We start from the raw sequence: 27,469 nt of genomic DNA on the forward strand, positions 1-27,469 counted from the left end.
CTCATGTCTAGACTAAATCTGCCCCTCTCCAGTTTATACCCATTCTCCCTCATCCCATCCCCACAAGCCTTTATGAACAGTCCCTCTCCAGCTTTCCTGGAGCCCCTTCAGGTACTGGAAGGTCGCTATAAGGTCTCCTCAGAGCCTTCTCTTCTCCAGGCTGAACAACCCCAACTCTCTCAGCCTGTCCTTGTAAGGAAGGTGCTCCAGCCCTCTGATCATCTTTGTAGCCTCCTCTGGATGTGGTCCAACAGTTCCATATCCTTCTTATGTTGAGGATTCCAGAACTGGACACAATAATCCAGCATCCCCCATCGCTCCAAACTCAGCCTGTTCCACAGGAGCCGTAGCCCCATGGATGCAGGACCCAACCCAGTCCTTGGTTCATGGGACTCATGTCTCTGCCCTTCTTACCCCAGGTGGTGGGATCTGAGGGATGAGGGTCAGGCAGGACACACGAGTCTCGCCGGGGATGCGGGGGAGCTCTCAGACACAGGAAGGAGCGTAGCAGGGCGAGGATTCTGAGGCATCTGATAGCACACAAGAAAAAGCCACATATTCTGCGTGGGTGGATCAGTCAAGCAGGGACAGCTGGGACACTCGGATCATCATGGTGAAGGAAAGCCAACAGGATTTCCAGGAAAATGTGGCTGGCCTGGCTCCGGTTGCCATCCTGTAGCACTCACACAGTGAGCAGGCTTTGCATCCCGGCAGGAATTGCAGCACTCCAGAGGGAGCCCTGGGGTCCTGTGGCAGCGATAAGAGCCACTGGAGCTGAGCACCTATCTCCGGTCCTGCCATTCAGCTTTATATCCCCAACAGCTCTTGGAAGAGAGGTCAGCCTTTGCACCCATCACCCATGGACGTGCATCTTTCACCTCCTGGAAGGCTCCAACCCCGCTGCAGAAAAGCTCGGTGTTCAGGTTGGCCACACGGCTCTTCAAACAACGTGGTGGTTCCAGGCTAAGTCCTCTGTGATGCTGTAAGCACAAAAACACATGGGAGACAGGACACCAAGCACACCTGGAAGGTACCCGAGCAATGCTTCATCACCAAGGGGAGCTAACAGGTAAAAGAGGGGACAACAACTACAATAGGGTTGGAAAGTTGTCTGTCCAAAGCCCTGGGATGATAAGATTTCCCTGGATGCTTTCTGGAGAAGAAAAAACACTCCTTGGAAGGCAAACTAGCACTAATGTACTGGGAGAAGGGTGGAGGATGCTGGGGAATTTGTCTGCCCCGCAAAGCCAGAGAAGCCAGGAGCAGGAGAGAGGGAGAGAGAGGCAAAGCAGAGAAAGGGGAAGAAAGATGCCAGGGGAGGATAGGGAGGAGAGGCATGGACCAGCAGGATTAGCAATGCTAAACTCAAAGCTAAACTGGGTTTATGTCAGCATGTATTACCCGAGAGTGACAGGAATGATGGGCTCGCTCATCTGTCATTTCTAAGTGGCAAATTCTCCCTCCATCCTGTTTAGGATGAATTAGCTGGCATATGTCTAATCGTCTTTGCAAGCGTAACTCAACTGGCAGAGATTAAGGCCCTGCTCCTCCTCCAGACCAAGCCCTGCACTTCCCTGCAAGGCAGGACAGTGCTTGTACCTGGCTGCTCAAGGGCAGCGGGCAGGGACGGTACGGAGGATGGCATTCAGCTACACAAAGCAAGTCACCCCTGTCCTCACAGCCTTCCAGAAACCCAAAGCCCTAATGCAGCAGACCAAGAAATCCACGTTCCTATTAGCAGCCAAGGGAGCCTGGGCAGCTCACATCAGGAGATGAGCTCTCTGACTGCTTCTCTGACCTCAAGGAGTGGGATGCCCATTATCCGGTCAACTCCTCAGGTAGGTGGAGGTAAGGAAATAGCACCATTTTCTACCTGAGAGATCAAGAAGAACCAAATTCCCGACTCCTTTTCAAACAACCTACTGTGTTTGAGCACAATTGCCAATCCAGAGCCCGACACGGAACTGATTTCCATGGGAGTCATCAAGAGCTATTAAAACCAGCTTTAGCTGGGGAGCCTAGCACTGTCTGCTGGAGACATGCAGAGAGCTGGGATGGCGAAACCCAAAGCACTTATTAAACAATAAAGCAGTGCAATAGGTGTGTGCATGCATGTGGGGGTGTTTGCATGGCTAACTGCTCGCCCCAGGGCATGTGTTGTTTGGCCAGCAAGGTGCTGCTTGGGTGGTGGGAGACCCTTGGCTGACACAGCAACTGCTAGTCAAGCATGTCAAAACAATCTTGGAGAGTCTGGAAAATTCAGCTCGCTGACAAGACTGCTCCACCACATCAGCATGAGCCCTCAGAGCCAGAATAAACAGCGATTCAGGAAGGGAACGAGGTGATTGCAGGGGGATAAGTCTGCTGGGAGGCAGCAAGAGGCACTGCAATAGCAGGTTGTTCTTATCTGCATAGCAAGGATTTGAAGACCTGGCTGATCTCTTGCTGTGATGCTGAGGAACCAGAGCAGCTCCTTCTGGCCCAGAGTGTCAGCAGCCTGAGCGTACGACCAGGACCGTGGGAGTCCAAAGCTTTGCAGGACATCCTCATTCTCCTTAAGCAAATATTTTCCCTCTCTATCCCTTGGCTTCTTTCAAAAACAGAGAAAAATTCAATAGAGCGTCAGCTCTAACAGTTATCAACATGTTTGTGAACCAACGCCTAGGTAGGATCAGGAAGGAGAGGGAGCATCCCCTTCCCGATGACCATCAAATCTTGCTTCCACACCCCTGGCAGAGGAAAAGGGAGTAGTGTCCGTCTCCTCCACACAGCCCTGGCCTTGGGAAAGCCGTACTCACTGTTGTCAGCGTGTCCGGTAGCATTAAGACCTGAGCTGGGTCACCAGGCTGAGCGTCCAACCTGCCGCTCTGTGAGTTGGTGCCATCTCCCGGGTTCGCCTTGGCAAGAGGAGAGAGAGCAGTGTAACGTGATAATGACCAGCTGGCCTTATAATCTGCAGCTCCAGTTTGCAGGGGGATGGGGCAGGAGAGCGAGGACTTGGCTGTGAACAGAGCTAAAGGAAAGCTGCAGCAGGATGCGGCAGCCAGAGGGGTGCTCGCTGCCTCCTGGGTCAGCCAGATGCTGTTTGTCCATTGAGGGGAGAAAAGGGCTGCACGCACCAAGAGCACCGGAGGCTGCTGGGGGGATGGCAGCATCCTTGCTGGCTGTGGCTTAGGAGGATGCTGAGAGCCACGCAGACAGAGAGGTTTGGGCAGCGCGGTGCTGGGAAGCCAGGGAACCCAGGCTGGGAGATCTGGTTCAAGGCCGTGTGTAATTAGTATCGCTCTCTTCTCCATCCCTGGACCAGCACAGGGTAAATGAGCTCAGCTCAGGGATCCCCAGGGATGCAGGCTCCTCCAGGCCATGAGTGCTCACTGCTCAGCTTGGAGACAGCTGCAGGGAGCTCCGAGCAGCAGGGGCCGCAGGAGGAGAAGGCAGCTGTGGCCATCTCTCGGAGGGCTTAGCTGGCTCCTCTACAGAGCTGTTATCTCACTACCCTGCTGCAGACAAACCCCTGAGGAATGCAAGCCTTCCCCGCTATCCCAATATCTCTGGAAAGGGGCTGCTGGGAGGTGAGCGTATTTATTTAGCAGGGAGGTTTCTATGCACAGCCAGTCCCCAGCACTTACTGCCTGCCCTGCCGACCACAGACGTGAGAGCCCTTGTGCGGAAAATATCCGGAGAAAACTACCTCTAATTAGAGGGTGGCATTAAAAATATCCATAGTCTATAAACAGAGGGAGGCAGACAGGGAAAAGGCACATGCCAGTGTGAGTGACGCCTCGGGAGGGAAACGAGATTAGGAGAGACTCAGCCTCACACATACAAATGATTCAAAATAGACGAGCATATGCCTGAGCGATGAACTAGGGAGAAATGATGGAACTGGTGTAGGAGTGGGGTCATGGTCCGAGACACCACGGAATCAACAACTTGTCTAGATTCCAGCAGACAAAAAAAAAAAGAGATGCTGTCTTAAGCTAGGAGTGAGAGGCACTGCAGCTCAAGCGCATCCATGGAATGCTGCCCAAGCAGCAGAAGCAGCGCCAAAGAGATACGAACGCAAGCCAGATACCTGTGTCTATTCCCAGCGTTGCTGAGAATGATCTTGAGTAAATGGTACATCTACAAAGAGCTTTGGGATCCTCAGATCAAAAGTAATGTGTATAAATACGAATGTCTTTTAACCTGCAGAGCCTACAGTCACTCTAGAAACTCTCCCAGATGAGCACAACTTTGCTTCCAAACGCCCTGCCCGGTCAGACAGGGAGGTCCTGCCCAGCCCCTACTCAGGGGCTGGAGCTGAGACACAGCTCCACAAGTGCCGCAGCCTCCAGCTCACCCAAGTGCTGCTTCTGGAGAGACTTTCCATCCCTGATGGCCGATTCTGTCACCTATTACCAACATCATCTGTGACCTGTCCCCTGTCACACACAGAAGATGGCTCTGGAGATGCTTCAGATGGCCTCACAAGCTCCTCTCTGTTTGCACACACAGAGGCCCACAGCTCTCCTTGTACGTGTAGAGGGGTCTTCCTTTAACCTGACCGAAGCAGGTGACCTGCAGAGCTGCTGTCCTCCCACCAGGGCAGCACAATCAGCTCCTGCCTCCAAGAGCAGCCAAACTCTTGCGCTGTCAAGACCTGGCAAGGTCTGCCAGGACCTCCTTCTTCACAGGACGGCAGACTGGCCTGCCGCAATCCCAGCTTCCAAGTTAATGAGGTCTGGAGTGAACCTAATGGTGAGGACAGGTCCAGATGGACAGCCTCAAGGACTCAGGCTGCTCCTCTGCACCAAGGTGTGTCACAGCTCATTGGCAGAGTCCTCGGAGCCCCAGGGCCCCGGATAATAACATTCCTGCCTGCCATGTGCATGTATGGCTGTTGGAGACTCATCGTGACAGGCACAGCCTGTTCCTGCAGGTTTGAGCAGCTTCTTCCCAGCAGGGCTTGAACCTTGGTTTGGGCCTTCAGGCATTGCAATCATCAAAAGGACATACATTTCCTCCGAGCTGCCTTCAGCCGCTTTCACATCCCAAGCACCTCATGTACAACATGCTCCACGCAACCTTTAGAAACCCCTAAGGAGGATTTTTTTCCAGTGTAGTCCTTGGTCACTGTCCCTCTGTTCTGACGAGTGCCGGGAGCGAGGTCCCACCGCCCTGCCCTGCGCCTCTCCACTGCCTGGGGCTGGGTCGTGCAGCTTTTTCTTCTCCATCACTCCTCTCCACAGGCCTGTGCTGGAGCACCGAAGGGCTCTTTGACACATGCTCCCTCCCTCTCATCCTGAGGATTCCTTTTCTTGTTTTGGGCATGGATAGGAAGCTCTTCAGAGCACAAAGAAATCATAGAATCATAGAACACTTCAGGTTGGAAGGGACCTTCACAGGTCATCCAGTCCAACCCTCCTGCAGGAGCAGGGACATTTTTAACCAGATCAGGTTGCTCAGAGCCCCTTCCAACCTGACCTTGAATGTTCCCAGGGATGGAGCCTCCATTACTTCCCTGAGCAATCCGTGCCCGGGCTTCACCACCCTCATTGTAAAATATATCTTCCTTATATCCAGTCTAAATCTTCCCTCTCTTAGTTTAAAACCATTGCTCCTTGACCTGTCACAACAGGTCTGGCTAAAAGTCACAGGAGGAGGCAGGCTTAGAGGCTCCTCATCACGCATGACTACATCCCCACTCTATACAGGGCTGCTCTCAGCGCGGATTTTTTTTCTAGTTGCTTGTTTCAACATTAAATAATGAAATGGGAGCTCCGTTTGTGTGTGAAAATCAATGTTTTACACTGCAGCGCTGTGCTGTCCTGGTTTGACGGGCGCTACGGTTCTTGCATCATATTTACTGTGACTCCTTTTGCTTGTTGAGCTTCACGTTTCAAATGGGTCCTCAGTGGCAAGGTCAGATTAAAAAGCAGAACCTTGCTGCAATAAAACCATGAAGGCAGCATAAAGAGAAGAGCCTAGAGTTGTATCTGCTTGAGATAGGCAGTCGGCACCTGTGTCACAGAATCAGAGACTGTCCTGAGTTGGAAGGGACCCATAAGGATCACCAAGTCCATCCAGCTCCTGTCCCTGCACAGGACAACCCCAACGCTCACACTATGGGGCTGAGTGCGTTGGCCAAAGGCATCTGGAATAGTGTCACGCTTGGTGCCGTGACTGCTTCCCTGAGAGCTGTTCCAGTGCTCCACCACCCTCTGGGTGAAGAAACTTCTCCCAATGTCCAACCTGACCCTCCCCTGGCACATCTTCCTGCCATCCCCTCAGGCCCAGATAGACGAGATCAGTGCCTGCTCCTCTTCCTCCCCTTGTGAGGAAGCTGCAGAGCGCGATGAGGTCTCCCCTGATTCTCCTCTTCTCCAGGCTGAACAGACTAAGTGGCTTCAGCTGCTCCTCACGTGGCTTCCCCTCTAAATCTTTCACCAACTTTGTGGCCTCCTGTCCTGTGCAAGGGTCTGTGTACACAATGATGTTCACGGTTTCGTGTCCAAGTGTTATCCACTAAGGTCATTTCTGCTTTGCCAGGTGCCTTCAACCCCAGCCTCTGCCTACATGGATTACGCCCAGTGTGGACAGGTCAAGCCTGGGTTCCAGCAGGCTCCCTGGCCAGCAGCAGAGGAAAAGCCCACGGCGCATGGGTCCACCAGACCATGTGCAGGTCCGCTTTTCACCTGGCTGTGTAAACACAACCTAAAAGGCCAGAAGAAGGGCATAAGAAACCCTCCTGTCCTTTCTTGTTTCCTCTTTCCCAGCTGCACTCCTTCCTGATCAAACTGCTGCTGGAAGTTAGTGAGGAACTTGACACCTCGGTGATTACATTTTATCGCTGATTATACTCTATGTCATCATATTTTACATCTCCTGACATTTCAGTCCAAAAGAACGGTGTTAAAATGACTCCTTATTCAACAGGGACCCAACTCAAAGCCTGGTGGAGTCAGGCTTTAAGCCATAAAGTCTTATTAGGCGATTCCTTCCCCTTCATCCCCAGTGAAACATCACATCTGGCCATTAGAACTGACAAGAATCTCCGTATTAATTTCACCAGGCTCAGATCAGCCCTTTAAATCTACTCATTAGCATCTTGAGTTAGATCTCCTACGTTATTAAGTTAAATACATTTTTACATCCCTTAATTTCCACCAGCTCTGCCGAGCTGGTTTACAGAACAGAGAGGAGCTCGGCTTTCATTCCAGCTGCTTGATCCTCAACAGCATCTTAATTACATCCTCATTACACGCTACTGACAGTTAGTGACGCATGAACCCGCATTAACCCGGGCTGACTCACTGCATTCGGGGCCAGTGGCCAGCGCTGATGAGTTGCGTTTCGTAGAGCTATAGAATCGTTAAGGTTGGAAAAGACCTCTAAGATCATCCAGTCCAATCAAGGTTCTTTCTGTTCATCAGAGAAAAAGGTTCTGGGACACCTTGAGGACCATGCAGCAGCTCAGGATGCTCTCAGTGCCGAGGCACTTCCCAGGGCAGAATTGCTAAGGAAAACCCGTGGCAGTGTCAGAAGGAATTCAGCACAGTGCAATGACTTGAGGAAGCTCCTCCAGAGAAGCTCTTTGTCCTCAACTGGTTGTTAGTGTTTCTCGCTTCCTTTAGTTGGTCAAAAGTTCATCGTGAACCGTCAAAAGTTTATTGTGAACCATCAAAAGCTTATCATGAACCTCACAGTGCAACGTGAGAAAGTATTTTTGGGGAAAATACAGAGAAATCCCTTTTTTTTTTTTTTAGCAGCTCCTATTAAATAGAACTGCCAAACCGGGATGGGTCTGATCACCCAAACGTTGCGTTCAGGCTGACTTCCAGCTTTTGCTGGCTCAAAAGCATCTTTAAAACCTTCCTAGCACAGTTTTCCTGGTGCCTTTCCCTCTTGGGCACTTGACCAGGAAAAGATCATCAAGTCCAACTAAGGTTCTTTCTGTTCATCAAAGAAAAAGGTTCGGGAACACCTTGAGGACCACTCAGCAGCTTGGGATGCTCTCAGTGCCAAGGGAGAATCGCTAAGGGAAACCAGTGGCAGTGTCAGAGAGATACAGCACAGCACAAGGACTCGGGGAAGCTCCTCCAGAGAAGCTCTTTGTCCTCAGGTGGCTGTTGGCGCTTCTCGCTTCCTTTAGTTGGTCAAAAGTTTATTGTGAACCGTCCAAAGTTTATTGCGAACTGTCAAAATCTTATTGTGCATAAGTGCAACGTGAGAAAGTATTTTGGGAGGAAATCAATCGCAAACCCACTTTTTAGGGGTTCCTATTAAATAGAACTGCCAAACCGGGATGGGTTTGATCACTCAAACGTTGGGTTCAGGCTGATTTCCAGCTTTTGCTGCCTCAAAAGCATCTTTAAAGCCTTCCTGGTGCGGTATTCCCGATGCTTAGGGAGAAGAGGAGCCGCCGGGACCCTTTGGGATGCTGCGGGGGATGCGGGTGTGACCCCCATTCCCTCGGGATGCTGCGGGGGGGATGCAGGTGTGACTCCCATTCCCTCGGGATGCTGCGGGGGATGCGGGTGTGACCCCCCATTCCCTCGGGATGCTGCGAGGGGATGCGGGTGTGAGTCCCATTCCCTCGGGATGCTGCGGGGGATGCGGGTGTGACCCCCATTTCCTCGGGATGCTGCGGGGGATGCGGGTGTGACCCCCATTCCCTCGGGATGCTGCGGGGGATGCGGGTGTGACCCCCATTCCCTCGGGATGCTGCGGGGGGATGCGGGTGTGACCCCCATTCCCTCGGGATGCTGCGGGGGATGCGGGTGTGACCCCCATTCCCTCGGGATGCTGCGGGGGATGCGGGTGTGAGTCCCATTCCCTCGGGATGCTGCGGGGGGATGCGGGTGTGAGTCCCATTCCCTCGGGATGCTGCGGGGGGATGCGGGTGTGACCCCCATTCCCTCGGGATGCTGCGGGGGATGCGGGTGTGACCCCCATTCCCTCGGGATGCTGCGGGGGGATGCGGCTGTGACCCCCATTCCCTCGGGATGCTGCGGGGGATGCGGGTGTGAGTCCCATTCCCTCGGGATGCTGCGGGGGGATGCGGGTGTGACCCCCATTCCCTCGGGATGCTGCGGGGGGATGCGGTGGGACCCCGTTTCTCGGCTCCCCGCGGTGCCAGGCGCCGGGATGCGGTTCCCCCCCGCCCCTTCCCGGTCTCCGCGGAGACGGCAGCGCTGCTCCCCCCCCCCCCCGCCCCCGGCCGGGCAGTGCGCAGGCTCGGAGCGGGGATTCGCACACCCCATCATGGCGCTGCGGCGGGGCCAGCTCGGGATCCTGCTCCTCGCCCTGCTCGGTGAGTCCCGAACGCCGGGAAGAGGCCCCGGGAACGGGGGAGGAGGAGCCCAGGACCGAGGGATGCGCTGCGCCGGGAGGGAGCGGAGGATGCGCTGTCCCGGTTGGGATTCGGGGAGAACGGGGGAGATGCGCTGTCCCGATGGGGATTCCAGGAGTGGATGGGGATTCAGGGAAAAGGGGATGCGCTGTCCCGGCTGGAATTGGGGCAAAGGGGAGAATTTCCTGCCCCGATGGGGATTTGGGGAAAAGGGGGATGCTCTGTCCCGGCTGGGATTCGGGGATGCGCTGCCCCGATGGGGATCCAGGGAGTGGATCAGGATTCAGAGAAAGAGGGATGCACTGTCCCGGCTGGGAATGGGGGAAAGAGGGATGTGCTGTCCCGATCGGAATTCAGGGAAAGGGAGGGTGTGATGTCCCGGCTGGGGATGGGGGAAAGGGGGATGCGCTGCCTTGATGGGGATTGGGGGGGTGGATCGAGATTCAGGGAAAGGGGGATGCGCTGCTCCGATGGGGATTCGGGGAAAGGGGGGAAGTGCTGTCCCAATCGGGATTCAGGGAGTGGGTCGAGATTCTGGGAAAGGGGGATGCACTCTCCCGGCTGGGATTGGAGGAAAGAGGGATGGATGCACTGCCCCGATCGAGATTCAGGGATTGGATCAGAATTCAGGGAAAGGAGGATGCGCTGTCCTGGTTGGGATATGGGAAAGAGGGATGCGCTGTTCCGGCTGGGATTGGGGGAAAGGGGGGGATGCACTGTCCCGATTGGGATTTCATGAGTGGATCGGGATTCAGGGAAAGGGGGATGCGCTGTCCTGACTGGGATCGGGGGAAAGGAGGAATGTGCTGTCCCAGTTGGGATTCAGGGAGTGGATAAGGCTTCAGGGAAAGGGGCATGCACTGTCCTAATCGGGATTGGGGGGAAAGGGGGGATGTGCTGTCCTGATCGGGATTCAGGGAGTGGATTGGGATTTGGGAAATGGGAGTTGTGCTACTCTGGCCAGGATTCAGGAAGTGAGGGTGGTTACACTATACCGATCAGGATTCAGGGAAAGGGGGCTGCACTGTCCCAGTCAGGACTGAGGGAAAGAGGGGATGCGCTGCCCCAGTTGGGATTCAGGGAGTAGAGAGATGTGCTACCCTGACTGGGATTCAGGGAGTGAGGGGAGATGTGCTGTCCGGATCAGGATTTGGAGAATGGGGGAAGATGTTCTATCCCAATCAGGATTCAGGGAGTGAGAGAAATTCTATTCTGATCAGGATTCGGAGAATGGGGGAAGGTGTGCTACCCTGGCCAAGATTTTCAGAGGGATGTACTATCCTGATTGGGATTCGGGGAACGGATCGGGATTTGGAGAGTAGGGGAAGATATGCTACCCTGGTTGGGATTCAGGGAGTGGGAGGAGATGCAGTATCCCGAAGGGGATTCAGGGAGTGGGGGGAGATGTGCTACCCTGGCCAGGATTTGGGGAGTGGGAGATGCACTATCCCAATCAAGATTTGGGGAGTGGATTGGGATTCAGGGAATGGGGGAGATGCGCTGTCTCAGTCGGGACTTGGGGAGTGGATCAGGATTCGGGAAGTGTGGGAATTACGTCCTATCCCGACCAGGATTTGAGGAGTAGGGGTGCGCGCTATCCTGATGGTGATTCAGGGAGCAGGGGGAGATGCACTATCCTGGCCAGGGTTTGGGGATTGAGGGGAGATACACTATCCCGATCAGGATTTAGGGGATGCGGTGCCCTGAGCCTTGTCCCCAGGAGCAGAGGGTTGCCCTGCCCCAGCCCTTGTCCCGGGAGGATGCAGGACTGCACTGCCCCGATCCCTGGTGGGATGTGGGGACAAGCTTCATGCCACTGTGCCAGAGGATGGGACAGGATGAGACGGTACGGAACAGGACAGGATGGAGTCAGCCCTGATGCCCACAGCAAGGACCTGCTGGTTCCCTTGGTGGGACTGTGATACTGCAGGGAGGGGGGGAACCAACCCCAAAAACCCAGCTCAGCAAGGAGTGGGTCCAGGGATAAGGGTGCCAGGAATGTGCAGGCTCTGCAGGCAGGCTGGGTGGACACTAGTGCCTATTCAAGACCAGGCACAGGCGCCTATTGTTCTGGGGGGCCCGCATGAATGTTTGCAGTTTTAATTGCAAAAACATTTGCTAATTCCGCTCAGGAATGAATTTGGGCTCATTTGGTGTCTGGCTATTAATAGCTGGGGGGATGAGGAGGGGGACAGCAGCCGGTGGGTTTGCGTTGCCCTCCCCCAGTCTGCCCAGATGGCAGAAGGAGTAAATGGGATGGAGTGGGGTTAGGGTGACAACCAGCAGCTGATCACTAAAATACACCCATGCACATGTGTACAGACACATAACTGTTTTGGGTCAAGACCGAAGTGTATCAAAATACTTCAAACTGTTTATCTTGGGACAAAACAATTCTCCAATGACTCCAAATAACTTGCTGAGCCTCTTGGGCTTGAAATAAAGTGAGATTTGGGCACTGTTTACCGAAAAGAAAATGAGCGGAGGGGTGAGAAGATGACTCTGACACCCACCTGCGAGGAGATGGTTGTCACGCGCTCCTGGGTCTGTTGTTCACTTGCTTTGCTATGGTTTGTAGCAGGAACAGTTTCAGCAGGAGAAACTGGGAGCACCTAATCTTAGAGCATCGTGTAGTCTTCCAGATGCAAACTTTGGATTCAAGTGCTCCCTTTGAATGAGAAAAATAGCAGAATTAACACAACTTCTCCTTACGGTTGGGCTGCAGGGTAGAAAAGTGCCCCATTGCCTTTCTCTGCTGTGTGAGCAGTGCCTCAGCATCTTGCCAAGAGACAGCAGGGCTGGAAATGAACTACAACTATTCCTGCGTTTCTTTAGATAGACAAAAGTTGCTAAAACCAACCGAACACCACTGGTTTCACACCTCTGCCTGAAAACATTTATCTGGTGAGTAAACCAAGTGGCCACAGGATTTGCTCTCTGTTTCAATACAGCGGGTTCTGGCCAAATCAAAGTGCCTCAGCCTGCAACGATTTCCAGCTGGTTTAAAACTTGGGGTCATAAACCCAAAGGAATGGGCAGAAGTGAGGCTGAGGATAAAGTTTGTTCTGTAACACTTGAGTTTAAACACAGGGGGGATCTCACTACGTGAAGGTTATGCTGTCAGCAGTGTGTAAAATTAAACCTGTGCTGCGGTCTGCAGGGTTGGAGCTGGGCAGCGAGATAGGAGTGAGACCGTAAGGACGTGTTTGATGCCAACTGACTACTTGGAAAAAAACAGGCACAAAAGGAAGCTGACAAAGCTAACAAGATGCTGAGATCCCACACTGCAAAACTGACTCGCGTGCTTTAGGCTGTAAGATGCTTAGAGTGTAAGTGCTGTGGAGCAGGGGTTGCTTCCTTCTGCGATGTTATTGCCAGAACGGACCCTGCTCTTGATCACGGCCTTAAAACGTCGTCATGAAACAGGAGCCAGTGAAGCATGTAGTCAGTGCATACCCCGCTTTAGGCACTAAAAGCATCTAAATATTCCGCGCATCAGGGAAATGCCATGGTCATAATTATACCAGCAGCAGTTATTGGTGTCAGGAGAAAGTGGGGCTTACAACTGGCATCAGTGTTATCTCCTACCTGGAGGTCTCTGTCGCAAGCTTCCCCGTGGAAACAAACATTTGGGTTTTGAAGATTCCACATGCTGGACTGAGGGCAGAGCTGTAGACCCCTTCCCAAAACTCGCCCTTGTTGAAAATAAAACATGTTGATACCTTAGAGTCCTTGCTGGGGAGATCAAGCGAGTCCCTGGCACGTTTCAGCTTTAAAGCTCAAGGTGATCAAATCTCCCTTTGATTTAATTCTGAGGTTTTGGTAGCAGGCTGGATTTTGCAAAGGGCTTTTCAAAATCTACAGAGTAGTTCTCATTTCCCTTTTCGTTCTTTTTTTAATATGAAGTCCATCTGTCCCAGCCACCAACAACTGTTCCGAGTCAGCTGTCAGTGCCAAAAGCCACTCAGTGGAAATGTCGTTAGCTCTGTTACCATCATGATAAGTTGCTTGTTGGTATTTTCTGATGGGAAGTATTTGCAGTATTGCTTTCTTTTCAACAGGCAGTAAAAAACCGGGACAAACAGCTTTGAGGGCTGTGCCAAAAGCAGACAATAACATCTTCAAAAAAATTCTTAGGCAGGGCTTGGTGTTCCTATTTGGGTGAGCAATATCTGGCATCACCACCAAAGAGCTGTTGGATGCACATCTACCTTACAGCTGTTGACAAAGAACGTGACACCAGCACATTCCCTCTTGCTCCGAATACTTCTGAGAATTACTCTGTGACTGCAGCGCAAGTAAATTCAAAGAGTAAAATGTGTTTTCTTAGTGTGGAGAAAGGGCTGCGGATCGAGATGTTGCTCTGATTGTGAACTTGGGTTCCTTCACTGACCTGTTTATTTTCCTTGTACAAGTTGAATGCTGGGTCTCTTGGCTCGCTGCAAATGTTTTTCAGTCATCTGTCCACACCCTGAAGATTTGCACCAGGAACACGCGTTGAGTTGCCAAAAAATCACCTAAACAAGTAAATAAAGCGGAATGAGCTTCTGCATTAACTTCACAAATCAGGGCAGAAGCTGCTCTACAGAACAGTGGGGGGTGGGTTTTGAGCCGCCTGCCAGTTTGCCCCTGACTTTAACCACCTCCAAAGGGTAAAACATTGTTTAGCCCTGATTTTCTCCTGCTTTCCCTACAGCTCATTTGAATTATTATTTATGTTTCTCTTGCAAATTGCGTTTGCTGCTTTATCGTCCTTTGCGATGAGTGTTTGTGTGCTGAAGCAGAACTGACCTCCCAGTTGTATATTTAGCGCTAATGCTTCGCAGTTGATGGCATCAAGCCCTGATGATCCGGAGAAGGTTCGTGAACTCCTTAAAGAGCAGGCTTGAAGTGGTGGGAGGGAGTTAGCGAGGGGAAAGATTTCCGCAGCCCAACAGGATTCCGAGTCCTCAAGAGTCCTCTTCTGCAAAACAACAGCAAACGTTGCTAACGAGCCCCTCAACAAGATAAAACAACTGCTCTATGCGCAAGAGCTGGTGGCCTGCTTTGAAACTGCTGTTTATATTAAAAAAAGAGATGAATTCAAGAGATAAAATTAATTAGGATAATTACATTCTCAATCTAGCTTCTCTATCAACTAGAAAATGAACTGCACCGTCTATTTGCAATTGATAAGGGCTGTCTGTCTTCCCTCTGAACCCCGAGGGAGTATCATGTTTTTATGAGACCCAGGCTCAAACCCAAATTCAACCACTAAACATCGGTTCCATGTAGTGGAGGAGTAAGGGTGTGTGTGGTGCAACAAAACCTGTTCCTTCGCTGAGTCAGGACATGGCCTGAGTCAGTTAATGGCTTTAATTGCTCTAATGAATGTTCTGGACACAGTCTTTATTTTCACCCAAAGGGGCTGGATTGCTGTTTGGGTAGAGTTCTGTCAATAGCTGTGCTTGGGGCAGAGGAAATACCTGCTGGGATGAGTTCTCAAACTCCCATGCTGCAAATGAGAGTTTTCAGTTTCAGTAAATTAAACAATAACATAGAAAATGGACTTTTTTTTGGCTGGAAGGCTCAGGTCTCTGTATGCTTCTGACCCTTCAGAGTGCTAACACCCTCAGTATTAAGTTGAGATTAGAGGTATTGTTTGAAGCATTTAGTTCTTTTCCTAGAGACTCACCAACCAAAGAGTCCATCCCTGGAGAACAGGAGAGCTCCATGGACTTCACCAGAACGTTGGTCTCGAGGATAACCAACCCCTCACAAACTTCTGTTTTGGGAATAGACCTTTAGGGAGGTGTACATTAAAGGGGTTTCCTAAACAAGAATAGCAGGCTGAGGCTCTCTTATCATTTCATCCTCAGCAGTCACTCACTTTGATTGCCGTGCTGCATTTCTTAGTGTAAGAAAGCTTTGTGTGACTCCTGTGCAGCAGTTCAGCTGTCTAAGACACTGCTTGGAAGTGTAAAACCAAGACAGCTGCATAACTGATGGTGCCCAGTTCTTATCAGAACAGCATCCTAAGCCAAGGCTTCAAATTTCTTTGATAAAACACTAACATGCACAAAGAGAAGGTGTCCCTCTGTGTTTTTTAAGTGTATCGCCAAAGCTCCTTCTCGGCTGCTCTGGGTATTGAAGGAGATTGGAAACTGTTGGAACGGGTCCAGAGGAGGCCACGAAGATGATCCAAGGGTTGGAGCACCTCTGCTATGAGGACAGGCTGAGAGAGTTGGGGTTGTTCAGCCTGGAGAAGACTCTGGGGAGACCTTAGAGCAGCTTCCAGTACTGGAAGGAGCTCCAGGAATGCTGGGGAGGGACTTTTTACAAGGGCCTGAAGTGATGGGATGAGTGGGAATGGCTTTAAATTGGAAGGGGAAGATCTTGATTAGATGTTAGGAGGAAATTCTTCTTGATGAGGGTGGAGAGGCCCTGGCCTAGGTTGCCCCGTCCCTGGAGGTGTTCAAGGCCAGGTTGGATGGGGCTTGGAGCCCCTGATCCAGTGGGAGGTGACCCTGCCCATGGCAGAGGGGTGGAACTGGATGGGCTTTGACATCCCTTCCAACCCAAACCATTCCATGATTCTATGAAATTGCTTTTGGTGCGTGTTCCAAACCGCACAACTGGCAGAGAAAAGAGCAGAAGCAAAATGTATAAATGGGATTTTGGGAGGGAGAATCATCTCTGCAAACCCCCTGCTCCCAAGGGAAACAGCGAGTGGGAGTCCAGTCCCACTGGGCTGGCGTTCACTGATTAAAAAAGAACCCCAGCCCTGTGTATGCTGTAACCTGACAGCCCACAGGTACTTGAGATAAGCTCAGAAAATTAATGGGAATTGTTCTGCCATGCAAGAATCACCTGTCAGTATAAATAACAGAATGTATTGGGTTATGTAGTGCCCCTGGTCGGATGGAGCGCGGGGCTTAGCAGAGTCAGTTACAAGGGGAAATGAAGGTTTTGGCTCAGCCGTAGATGAAGTAGAGGAAATTAAATTGTGTTCAGATAATGCTCAAGGTTTTCTTTTTTTTTCCCTAAAGTCATAAATCCCAGGGATTTCAGAGATGAAGCCAGAACACGCTCTAACGTACTCCCATCAATGTACCTGATTAATACAACACAAATGTAAGATCAGCAGGTTTTTAAGAGTTCTCTTAATTCATTTGGGCATGGCCGGCTCATTTGAGCTTTAAAGCTGCCAGGGACTTACTATATCTTTGGCCTGTGGCTGGAAGGCAGCAGTGGACGCTGTTCAGCAGTATTTCAAGATTTTTAATCGTGCTATTAAATATCTATTCTGGTGGCCTAGGTAAGATTTTCTGCTGAGCTGGAGAAATCCACCGAAATCTAAGGGGATTTGTACCCATTACTAGGCTGTGTTCCTAATGCCCGTGGCCTCTTTGGAAAATCTTTGTCTTAATAAACTTTGGGGCAATTCCTTATGTAAGTGGCCAGCATTTTAGAGGTAAGATGTTAACTGGAAGACTTTGTTTTAGACTCTTAGAGAGCGGAAGTATAATACTTCTAAAAATCATAGAATAGTTTGGGTTGGAAGGGATGTTAAAGATCATCCAGTTCCAACCCCGCTGCCATGGGCAGGGACACCTCCCACTGGCTCAGGCTGCCTAAGGTCCATCCAACCTGGCCTTGAACACCTCTATGGATGGGGCAGCCACAACTTCCCTGGGCAACCTGGGCCAGTGTCTCACCACTCTCAAGCTGAAGAAATTTCTCCTTATGTCCAGTCTAAATCTGCCCCTCTCCAGTTTACACTCATTTCTGCTCATCCTATCACTACAAGCCTTTGCGAACAGTCCCTCCTCAGGACCAAAATTCGGGTCCATTGAAAGCATCCACCTTCCCTGCTTGCTCCCCACCGGTGACACCCGATTCACCTGCCATTTCTCCCAGCCTTGGCCAGTCTGTCTCCAGATGTAAACCACAAAGTCCTTCATGGTTGCCGAAGGAGCCCATGATAGTCTACGTACCCAAAGTAAGCCAGGACTTTTGTTTCATTAGCCATAAGGAACAAGACGGGCAAACATTGTCCTGAAAGAGAGCTGTTTTGAGAAACCCAGCCTACCTTTTGATGGTTGGACTCGGATGAACTTAAAGGTCTTTTCCAAATGAAACCATTCTCTGATTTTGTGATTTTAACTAATGCTCTGCACAGCAGTCCTGCTTTTTATTCCCAGTAGAAAGGTTCCTGCCACTTTACATCTCTCCGGGGTGGCTGTGTGCTCTCAGACCTGCTCGAGTCGAGTCAGTTGCACAGCGGAGGACTTAATGATTTTGTCTGCACCTAAAAGTACAAGGCTCTGCTTGATCTTTTAGGTCACAATCAGCCAAGGAGGCAATATTTTTGTTTTGTTGGGATGCTGTCGTAGAAAGGTTTGGCTTGGAAGGGACCGTAAAGCCCATCCAGTCCCACCCCCTGCCACGGGCAGGGATACCTCCCACTGGATCACTTTGCTCCAAACCCCATCCAACCTGGCCTTGAACAACCCCAGGGATGGGGCAGCCACTGCTTCTCTGGGGAACCTGGGTCTAGGTCTTTAAGATCCTTTCCAACCCAAACCATTCTATGATGCTACGACCTAGTCCAACCCCCCCTGGAAAACAAAGGCCTTGATAGATGTCACTGCTTCTACCTGCGTTACAGTAGCACGCACGGTTCTGCTCACAGCTCGGTGTCAGCCTCTGCTAGGTGCTGTCAAAAAAAAGAAAAGGAAAAACTCACTGTACCGAGTTGTGTCCTCACTCAATGAAAGCCACCCAAAAGACTAATTCATCACACTAGCAGGCTGCCGTGAAGATGAGGAGCGTTCCTTAGAGTACTGGATGATAATGGCTACACGAGCAGCTCTTGAATCACAGCAGTGGAAAGGAGCGAGTGTCCAGCTCCTACCACATACCCAGAGGATCCATTAAGGAGATTGCTGCCTGCTAATGGACTTCCTCCCGGGGCGCTCTGGCTGCTAACACTCTCTTCAATGATTTCCGGGAGCTTACACAGTTAACGGCAGGGAAGGTGTTGCAAAGTTCTTGCTGCTTCTGTAAAACAGCTTTTATCCCCTCAAAGGATCTTATCAACAGCTATTTTTAATACACACTTAAATCTTTGCTTTAATCTTTTTCTTCTGCATTGATCTCTGTAAAAGCCCAAAGATAAATATTTCTTTCTACCCACCATGTTGTTTGGAATTAGTTATTTTTAGAGCCTGGAAAACATCCGCTCTATAGTAGCAAGGTCCTGCGCATCAGTAACAAACCTCAGAAAGGGAAGCCCCAGCTGCGAGTTCAACGGAGACTCGTACCTCTGAACCAGCCCTGCCTTCCCTTCCTCGTCTTTGGAAGTTTGGGGTTGCTTTTGTTGAGGTGTTTGGGTACCAACAGTCAATGTGGAAGAAGTAAAACACAACGTGAATGATCTGTGCTGTGCTGACAGGTCTGGATGCACGTGCCAGGAATCATGGAATGGTTTGGAATGAACCTTAGAACCCATCCCTGGAGATGAAAAGCAGAGTGCATTGTAATTGCCTCCCAAGCCTCATGTGTTGTGTCTCAAGCAGAGCTGGCTGTTTGAGTTGGGAAGCATCCTTATGTATCTGATGTTTTACCTTCCAATTTGGCCAGCTTTCCACATCCCATAAATAACAGGGCAGCGCAGAGGTCTGCCTGCCAAAGCTGCCTTGCATGTGTGGGAGGGGAGGTTACACAGGTACTAACTTCTTTCTTCTTCCATCAGAAATCCTCTGGTGGGCCTGGCCTACACACAGCTGTCCTCACCCACGGGCTCTGCATGTTCTGCCACACCACAGGGCAAGAAAAGCCCTTTGAAGTCTGCGTTCGGGCTGGCAGCAGCTTCTAAGACACCCAATGCCCCCCTCTCCCAGCTGCCAACTGCGCCTCGAGTTCTCCAATTCAACAGCTGAGCTACGATCACGGGTGATAAGTCTGCAGTGCTGGATCGTGGGGGCTTTGCCAGGGGTCAGACGGGACTCGGTGTGGAGAAAAGGAGGCTCAGGGGAGACCTTATCACTGTCTACAACTACCTGAAGGCAGGTTGTAGCGAGGTGGGGGTTGGTCTCTTCTCCCTGGTAGCCAGCAACAGGACAAGGCGAAATGCCTTCAAGATGTGCTGGGGAGATTTAGATTGGGCATTAGGAGAAATTTCCTTACGGAAAGGGTTCTCAAGATTGGAGGAGGCTGTCCAAGGAGGTGGTTGAGTCCCTATCCTTGGAGGTGTTTAATAGACAAGTAGATGTCACACTTGGGGACATGGTCTTGTGGCAGATTTAGCAGGGCTGGATAGATGGTTGGACTTGATGATCTTAAAGATCTTTTGCCAACTGAAACCATTCTATGATTCTGTGAGTCTGGATTCCGGTTCATTCCTGGTGCTTGGGGGCTTTTTCCCTGACATCGCACTGAGGCTCACTCATCGCCCGCCAGCTGCCCGCTGTTGGTCAACAATAGCAATTGTTCTCCTGCCCAGGGAGGCTCCTGGTGTTCCGCTGCCAGCTCCTTCATCCTCCTCTTTCTGCAAATATTTGGAACAGATCTCATTTGGCTGTTTTGACAGTTTGACTCAGCTATTAAATGACAAAGGCAAGCTAGACCCAGGTTCACTGTGATGCCAAGAGGGGAGATGAGGGTCATGTTCCAAGATGAGGCAGCAGGCAGGTTCCGCGGTAGAACCACAGCGGATGCGTGGTGGCCTGGCCTCAACTGATAGAGCTGGAGCTGTGTTGCGTGCAGCAGTTCTGCCTGCAGCACGTAAGGGGATCCCTAACCTTCTTGGCTGTAACAAGGAGAGCGTGTTTGTGGAGCTTCTCGTGCTCTAGTGACAAACATGTCATAATACTGGCTGCTTAAATGTTTCCCAGGAGCTTTTCAATTCCTGGCTCATCCTTGGCCACTTCTGAGGCACACATGCCATACGGCTCACATCTGTCACTCGGCTTCATGTTCTGGACGTGAGGCAAAGTCTTTCTTTGCCACAAAGGCTTCCCTCTTTGCCTCCCTCCTTGGTTTCTTTTTCCTGTCCGCGTCCCTCATTGAGAAGCAGCAGCTCCTTCAGAGAAAAGCGAGGGAGCCCATTTGCAGAATTTACAGCTGCTTCCCCAGGCTTGAGTGTCCTCCTCTTTAAGAGCAAGCTGTTTAGCAGTTTTCTTAAGTGGGAAGATAAGTGGTGTTACGATCCTTTCATCTTCTGGCTCTGAGCAGCCTGGAGATAACTGATAAGGGGATGACAGTAAGGAAGATGCATAGGCACCTTTGGATTTAATTCCTACTTTGGAAGGCAGGCTTGTGGTGGGAACACAGGCTGGTAAAATAAAGCTGGTCCTTCCTTTCTCGGCATATGTCTTTTCCTCATGTCTCCGAGGCAGATCTTCTGTCTGTGCCAGCAGAGCTGGTGCAGAATGAGCTACGCTCTCCATTTCGAAGCCTTCCTTCTGGTGCTGCCATTCGAGAGACTTGGCTTGAGTTGTCTCTAGACATTGTTTCGGCTGGTGATTTCCTTTCCACGTTTCTTTTTTTACAGCGCTCCTTTGCAGATTTGAGCTGTACTTTAAACTGGGAGTAGCAGTCTTGCACACGACGAGCAGGGACACATTCCTCTGCCCTGAGGCTGTAAGAGGGCACCCATCGGCGACAGCTTCATGTGGGTGGGAGTCTTCAGTCCCCACTTTAACAGACTCTCCATTCAGCTCCAGAATTCCTGGTTTAGTCCCACGTCTGCTGGCTGAAACAGGTGGCAAGCACATGCCTGTGAGGGTCTTTATTGGGGGTGGTCATCAAGGTCAGCTGTACCCACCCCACATTCCAGCTGAGTCTTTGTACCTCATCCAACCCAGAGGTTCCTAACACACTCCTTGTCAGAAACAAACCACTTGAGAGTAGCATGTCTGTGGCCATGAGACTGTGCCAGCTTGCTGAGTTGTCCTCCAAGGAAATGGGAGAAGTGGTTTGGACAGAAAGTGTCAAAAACTCAATGATGCCTCCAGGGCACTCACTGCCTGGTGTGCGAAAGCTGCTCCTCCATCCACTCAGGCAAGAAGAGGCTGCGTCCGTGGGAGAACCTACCACGGTCTGTGTTGGTTGTGCAGATGGAGTCTGTGAGCTTCTGGGCACACCGGGCCTGGGAACATAGGTAAAAGTTGAGGTATTTGAATCAGAGTTAAAGCCTTTGGTGGGGTTTTAGCAAGCAGGCATGATTCAGAGGAGATAAAGCCTTCTGCACTGAGATCATCCAGGTGTTGCTGCTGAGGGGGGCTTCAGAGGAGCCCTAGTGAGAGCCAGGCTGTTTCCAAGCATCTCCTCCTCTCTCTGCTGTTGTGTTAAATAAACAGAGACTTCTGCTCCTAGCACTCTGCACACCCTGCATGGTGGAAAGTCTTTTACAGATGAGGCTACAGACCTTCCCATCACAAACTCCTGTTTATCTGCCTGGCAAGCCTCCCCCTGCTTTATCTGGAGCTGCTGCATAGTTGAGAGGTGCTGCTTTTTCCACCCTCGAGCTCTTACATCACAGCCCAAAGCGTGAACAGGGGCTGCAGCCTCCCTCTCAAATCAGCCCCCAGAGCCTCTGCACCTCGGTGTTACTCAGCACTTTTCACTGACAGGGAATTAAGTAGGATTTCTAGGTCATTGTGGGCCTGTCAGGAGGAATTGTCTCCTGTAGACCTCATTATCAAGGCTCTTTCTGCAATGCCAGACTTCAGAACAATTGCAGCCTGGTTCCCTAAACACTGACTAATGAGACAGAGCTGTTAACAGCAGTTTGCTAAATAAAGGCTGTTTCTGCCTGAGACGGAATAAAGCCAGACTGGATTTTCTTTGCTCCCTCTCTCTTGCACAGAAGGTATTTCAAAGGACCCTTATTAAAATAATGAGCTAGATGTTACTCTTGCGGTGGCTGCATGGGGTCGGTGCTCGATGCTGGTCCCTCCGCAAAGCACTGAGTTCGAGTCAGTTGTGTTCAAGTAACCTAAAAACCTCTCCAGCTCCCTTAGTTTTGAGCTATACTGAGCGTTTACCTGAGCTCTGGTGACTGTCCTGCTCTGATAGTCACTTGTTGCCTCGTGGTGGACAAGCTGCTTGTAGCTCTGTGACCTCCCTTTTCGGTTGATGCCATAGGGAGATATTCTTTGATCTCTGGGTAGTAGCAAAGCTTGTTCGGCATTCACATGCATGGATTTGGAAAGGTAGGAGATCAAGGATCTGAGCAGGTGGGACATTCGGCATTCACATGCATGGATTTGGAAAGGTAGGAGATCCAGGGTCATGGCTTTGGAAAGGTAGGAGATCCAGGATCTGAGCAGGTGGGATGTTCAGCATTCACATGTGTGGACTTGGAAAGGTAGGAGATCCAGGATCTGAGCAGGTGGGATGTTCAGCATTCACATGTGTGGACTGGAAAGGTAGGAGATCCAGGATCTGAGCAGGTGGGATGTTTGGCATTCACATGTGTGGACTTGGAAAGGTAGGAGATCCAGGATCATGGCTTTGGAAAGGTAGGAGATCCAGGATCTGAGCAGGTGGGACAAGCGGAACTGCAGAGAGGGATTGCCTTGTGTGGTCACTTTGGAAAGGAGCTGGATGTTTGCAGATCACCAAGAGGAAGTGGGTGAGATTTCTGCTGGTACCTGGATGCTGAGCAGAAAGGACGCAGCCCCTACTTGAATGGTCCGAGGCCAGGCAGCTTGTGTTGGTATTCCTGTAAGGGGATTTTTCATCCTACCTCTCTTCCTGTTGTCAGAAGGGCCTGGATAAAAGATGGGCACTGAAGCATGCCGGGATGGGTCTGGCTGCCTCTGGCTGGAGCAGGCACAGGAGAGCTGGCCATTATTGCTTGGTCATTTTGCAGGTTTAGCTTGAAACGGTGCTTTGATGAGGCGATGGGAATCCACGGAAGGTAAACGGTGTCTAAACGGTGTCTAGACGGGTTTTTCTCACTCTCTGTTGTTGTTTCTGAAGCAGCAGAACCGATGCCAAGCAGGCTGAGTGGCTCCAGGATGCGAGAAGCAGAGCTATTTCGAGAAAGAATGGTTCTTCAGGAGAATCCAAGCCGGCTTTTGCTGAACCTTTGTCAAACCTCCTGCAGGTGGAACTGCTCCTCAGTTAGTTACAGCTAGAAGCTCGTGAGGGTGAGCAAGGGGAAGTCCAAGGGGTGACCGATGTGTTTCCAGGTGAGCTGGCACAGCAGAGAGGTACAGGAGAGGTCCATTAACCAGTGCTCTGGCTGGTGGGTTGGGAATCCAGGAGGTCTGTTGGTTTTGGCAGCATTCCGAGAGGGATCAGGCTGGCTGTAGTATGCTGAGATAAGCCTTCCTCAGTTCGGCTAGCAGGATGCTGCCAGGACTGGCCCAGCAGAGCTGGCCTGCATGCCCAGTAACAACTGCAGCCAGTGGTTCAGCTACACTGGGAGGGACAGAAAAGGCGAGCTGCGGTCTAGAGAGACTTGTCGCTAGCTGGCAAGCTGTGCTTTACTGTCTTGGCTCTGATATGCCCTCTCCCCCGGGCTGTTTGGGAGGGGAAGCAGAGAATGCATTCAAATGCCTATTGTCTGTCCTTCAGCTGGGAGCAGAGCCAGGAGAGAGAGAGAGGCTCTGGCAGCATCCCATGCAGGGGGCAGATGTTAGGGGAAGCATACTCATCCGTAAAACGCTGTCGCTGGGATTTTCAAAGGAGCCTCAAAGGTTAAGTGCCCATGTCTTGGAATGTGCACATGAAGGTCAAGAGAGAAATCCTTGGGATTTCTGCTGGGCTTTTTGAAGGTAGCTTTTGCCTTTGGGACAAGTCTTTGTGCAGCATCTGTGGGTTGTCCCGGTGACTGCTGTTCTGGGCACTGTTTAAGCATAGCTGGGGAGAAGGGCAAAGCCTCACACTGCCAGATTTTCTCTCTCTTGGGGCCTTCAGAGGTGCACAGTTGAGTTCAATCTGGCTCCCCTCTCCCGTAGCCAGATGCCAACTGCTGCACGCACGAGCGGAGAGCAGAGTGTTTCCTGACTCTGCCCGTCCTCTCCCTTCACCTCTGCCAGAGTAGGGCTCGGCCACAGCTTTCAAATAGAGCTGGAAACTTGGCATTGAGGCAAGGAGCAGAAAAGAGCCCAGCTTGCTCTTCTGTGTCTGCGTTGGCTTCTATGCTGCTGTGGGGAGTACAAATATGTTCCCAATCTGCTTCACTGACGTGACTCCAAGACATACAGGCAACAGATACGCTGACCAAGAAGGGGCCATTGTTAGAGGGACCTTCTAGACTGTGGCTTTGCTGTAACCAACCGATGGTGGCTGCTCTCCAGCGCTGGACTGCAGCCTTACCCCCGCTTCACTCACCAGATCCAAAGCGCTTGATTCTCCTGGGTCCCCCAGCTTTAAGTGCATATTAGCACCGACAAGCCAGAGGTTCACTCCTGTTCTACTCAATTTGTTCGTCCGCGTGCCCTGATGCAGCCTTTTGATTTACATGCCCATCTCTGGCAGGCAGGTATTAAATCAAGCTGTGGATAAAAGAAGTTACGAGCTTTGCTTCCCTGTGAACTGCCCTAAACAGTCCCTGACCCACTGCTAATTGCACATAAGCAGACAGCGAGCTTGCTCCGTGCTGGAGGCTGAGCAGCGAGGAGCCAGGGAAAGGCAGCGATGGACTGATGGACAGGTTGGTGTTTTGGCTAAGGAGGAAGAAAGGCCCTAAGAGAAGCAGAGAAGAGGAAGGGAGTTACCTCATTTGTTTCAAGCAGCCAAAGCAGAGTTCTCCACCGAGAGGTATTTTCTTAAGCCTTATCCAGTCCAATTTTAGTTGCAACTTTTATGAACAATAAAGGCTTCCATGGTTTCCCTTGGAGGAACTGGAAGGAATCCAAATTGATTTTAGTGCTGAGAAGCAGATCCTGTTATTAATGTCAGCCTAATCATTTCTTTGTATCTCCTTTCCACTTTTTTTTTTTTTTCCCATTCATACTCCTAAAAAGCCTGCAGGCAGTTATCAAATCCAGCCAAACGCTCTTCCTTAGCTGCTTGGGAAACTGCAGACCGGATTGTAGCCTCCTCTGGCTTTTGGGGAGCATTTAATGTGCCTGCAGCAGGCGGGTGGGGGGATTGTCCCCTGTGCTTCAGGAGAGACCCGGCGTGTGACGTGTAAAGCCCAAAGCTGGCAGGACAATGCGACAGAGCTAAGCTGAACTGGGGACCAGCACACAGCCAGGAAGGATCTTCCAGGCAGAGCTGCAACCCTCCTGCTGCCCGGCCTGCGTCTCTCTGGGAAAAGGGCCTCTGACCGGGACTCAACTGGGAGCATTCGACTGAGAAATTTCTCTGCTAAAAATAGCAGCAGAAGACATTTAAGGAGAAAAACAAGTCAGGGCCTGGGAGAAGTTAGTTCCCAGATATGTGGCTAATTCAATTCCCTCAGGATAAGTAATCTTTTAACCCCTCCATGCCAAGGCTCATTTCTGCTCTATTACAAACCTTTCTTGGTCAGGAATCCAGGTTGCGATAATCAAGAATGGCATTCATCCTCAATTTTCGCTCTGATATGACATTACTTTCCTTCTCTTCCTCTGCTCGTTTATGCCAGCATCTTCCTAAGAGTGCTTTATGTCAAGCTTTGCATCTTTATCTGTCTGTGACTTCATGTGGGCTCCCTTTAATTCCCCGTGTACTCCCTAAGAAAATAATCTCTGTTGAACCCTGCAGCGCATCTCGCTCTGCAGGTTTGCAGCCTGTGCTCAGGCTGATGTTAACAAGGTAAGTCTTTTCAGATGTGTTCACCTGAGTCAGGGCAGCCCCTAGAACAACATTCCCCCCAGCTCACGCATCTTCAGGCCCGCGCGTGGCTCACACAGCTTTCTACCAAATGCCTTGTTCCTCTGTAGTTCTGCACCCTTTGTTCTGACAGATGCACTGCAGAGCTTCAAAGCTGCCTCACAGACGACGGCACCACCTCTCCAGCGTGGAATGACAGCAGTAGTTTCACAGGCTCTTGGGCGCACACTCATAGGCAGACGTGAATGTTCCCTCGGTGCCTGCAGTCAGTCTCTTGCAACGTTCGTTTGTAGATGTTTTGTGCAGCGCATTAGCTAGCCAATTGCGTTTTATACCCGAGGCTAGAATTATACACAGAAAAAAAGACAAAAATGATACTGTAAAATTGGAAAAAATGTTCTTAAAAAGAAAGCTGCTTTCAGTCTTGTCATAAGTGATTTCTGTGTGTGCTTGCTCACGCCCTCTCCTGTTCCCTTCTCAAGCCTGCTCTCAGCTCTTGGCTCTGATGACTACTACTCTCTTCCCAACTCCCATTTTCCACAGGAAGATGATGACATGGTTGGTCTCTGATAAGCAGAACTTCAGATCTGTGTTTTGTTGGTCAAGCTATAGGCTGGAGGAGAATGGAGGATCAAGAGATTAGAGTCACAGACAGGGGAATAGAGGATTATAGGCTAAAACCCTGCGAGTCTCTGTATTGATGGTTGGGACGCAGCCAGACACTAAAGAGCGTTGCAAAGCCCGGTGCTGATAGCATATCCGCTTATTTCCTCTCTTTGCATTTCAGGCAGCCTTTGATATATGTGTCCTCGTCAATGTGTGCCAGGGTCAGGCAGGTACCGAACATCCCAGCTCCTGTCGAAGTCAAATACCTGCTGAGATCAAGTCTGTGCGTTGGCTGGCTCTCAGCCTGGAAAATGTCACTTTGGCTTATGAGATTCTCAGCAATCCTTGAGTCAAATTCCCACACAAGACAAAAATAAAGGAACTTGCCCCTTTTCCCGTTACAGTTCATTCTGCCGCCCTGATCCTGGCCATAGATCCCTGCAATGTCTCAGTGTCCTGGCTCTGCCCTGGAGACTTCCCTTAGCATCTGTCTGGTGCAAACGAAGGCCTACAGGAGGAAGGGAGAGGACAGGAGATAGACCATTGCCCCTGGCTCTTATCGCAGTTATCTGCTGGTTCCCTCCCACTTTGCACTAATTTGGTATCAGCATCTGCTACTTTGGGGAGGAAGGGGACTTGTCGAAGTGAGAAATAACGTAGGATGTGCTTGCATGGCAATTCTTGGGGCTGGGTAGGGAAACAATGGGAGACAAGTGGGAATAGGCAGGAAGGGTTGGTTTCCAATCTGCTTTGTGTGAATATTCCCACTTG

At 50.9% G+C, this 27,469-nt stretch overlaps 1 protein-coding gene and 1 long non-coding RNA gene across 5 annotated transcripts in view; one reads left to right on the forward strand and one right to left on the reverse strand.

The window, feature by feature from the left end:
- Positions 1 to 854: 854 nt before the first annotated feature.
- On the reverse strand, positions 855 to 26,861 carry LOC128854381 (uncharacterized). 4 transcript variants are annotated; one of them, XR_008453437.1, is made up of 4 exons: positions 17,974 to 22,580; positions 11,848 to 14,297; positions 2,799 to 2,897; positions 855 to 980 (listed from the first exon to the last, which is right to left on the reverse strand). It is a non-coding gene; the product is annotated as an uncharacterized LOC128854381 (long non-coding RNA). The 4 variants fall into 4 exon arrangements; XR_008453439.1 differs by lacking the exon at positions 855 to 980 and adding an exon at positions 25,051 to 26,861 and having other exon boundaries at positions 1,833 to 2,897; positions 17,974 to 21,467; XR_008453440.1 differs by lacking the exon at positions 855 to 980 and having other exon boundaries at positions 1,833 to 2,897; positions 11,848 to 13,851; positions 14,126 to 14,297.
- JAM3 (junctional adhesion molecule 3) overlaps positions 9,204 to 27,469 on the forward strand; it is a 35,110-nt gene continuing 16,844 nt past the window's right edge. Inside the window, exon 1 of the mRNA XM_054087149.1 lies at positions 9,204 to 9,295. Within this exon, the coding sequence (XP_053943124.1) occupies positions 9,247 to 9,295 (49 nt within the window). The 5' untranslated portion in view covers positions 9,204 to 9,246. The remainder of the gene's footprint in view (positions 9,296 to 27,469) is intronic.

The sequence above is a fragment of the Cuculus canorus genome, chromosome 23 (genome assembly GCF_017976375.1).
Source record: "Cuculus canorus isolate bCucCan1 chromosome 23, bCucCan1.pri, whole genome shotgun sequence".
Lineage (NCBI taxonomy): Eukaryota > Metazoa > Chordata > Aves > Cuculiformes > Cuculidae > Cuculus > Cuculus canorus.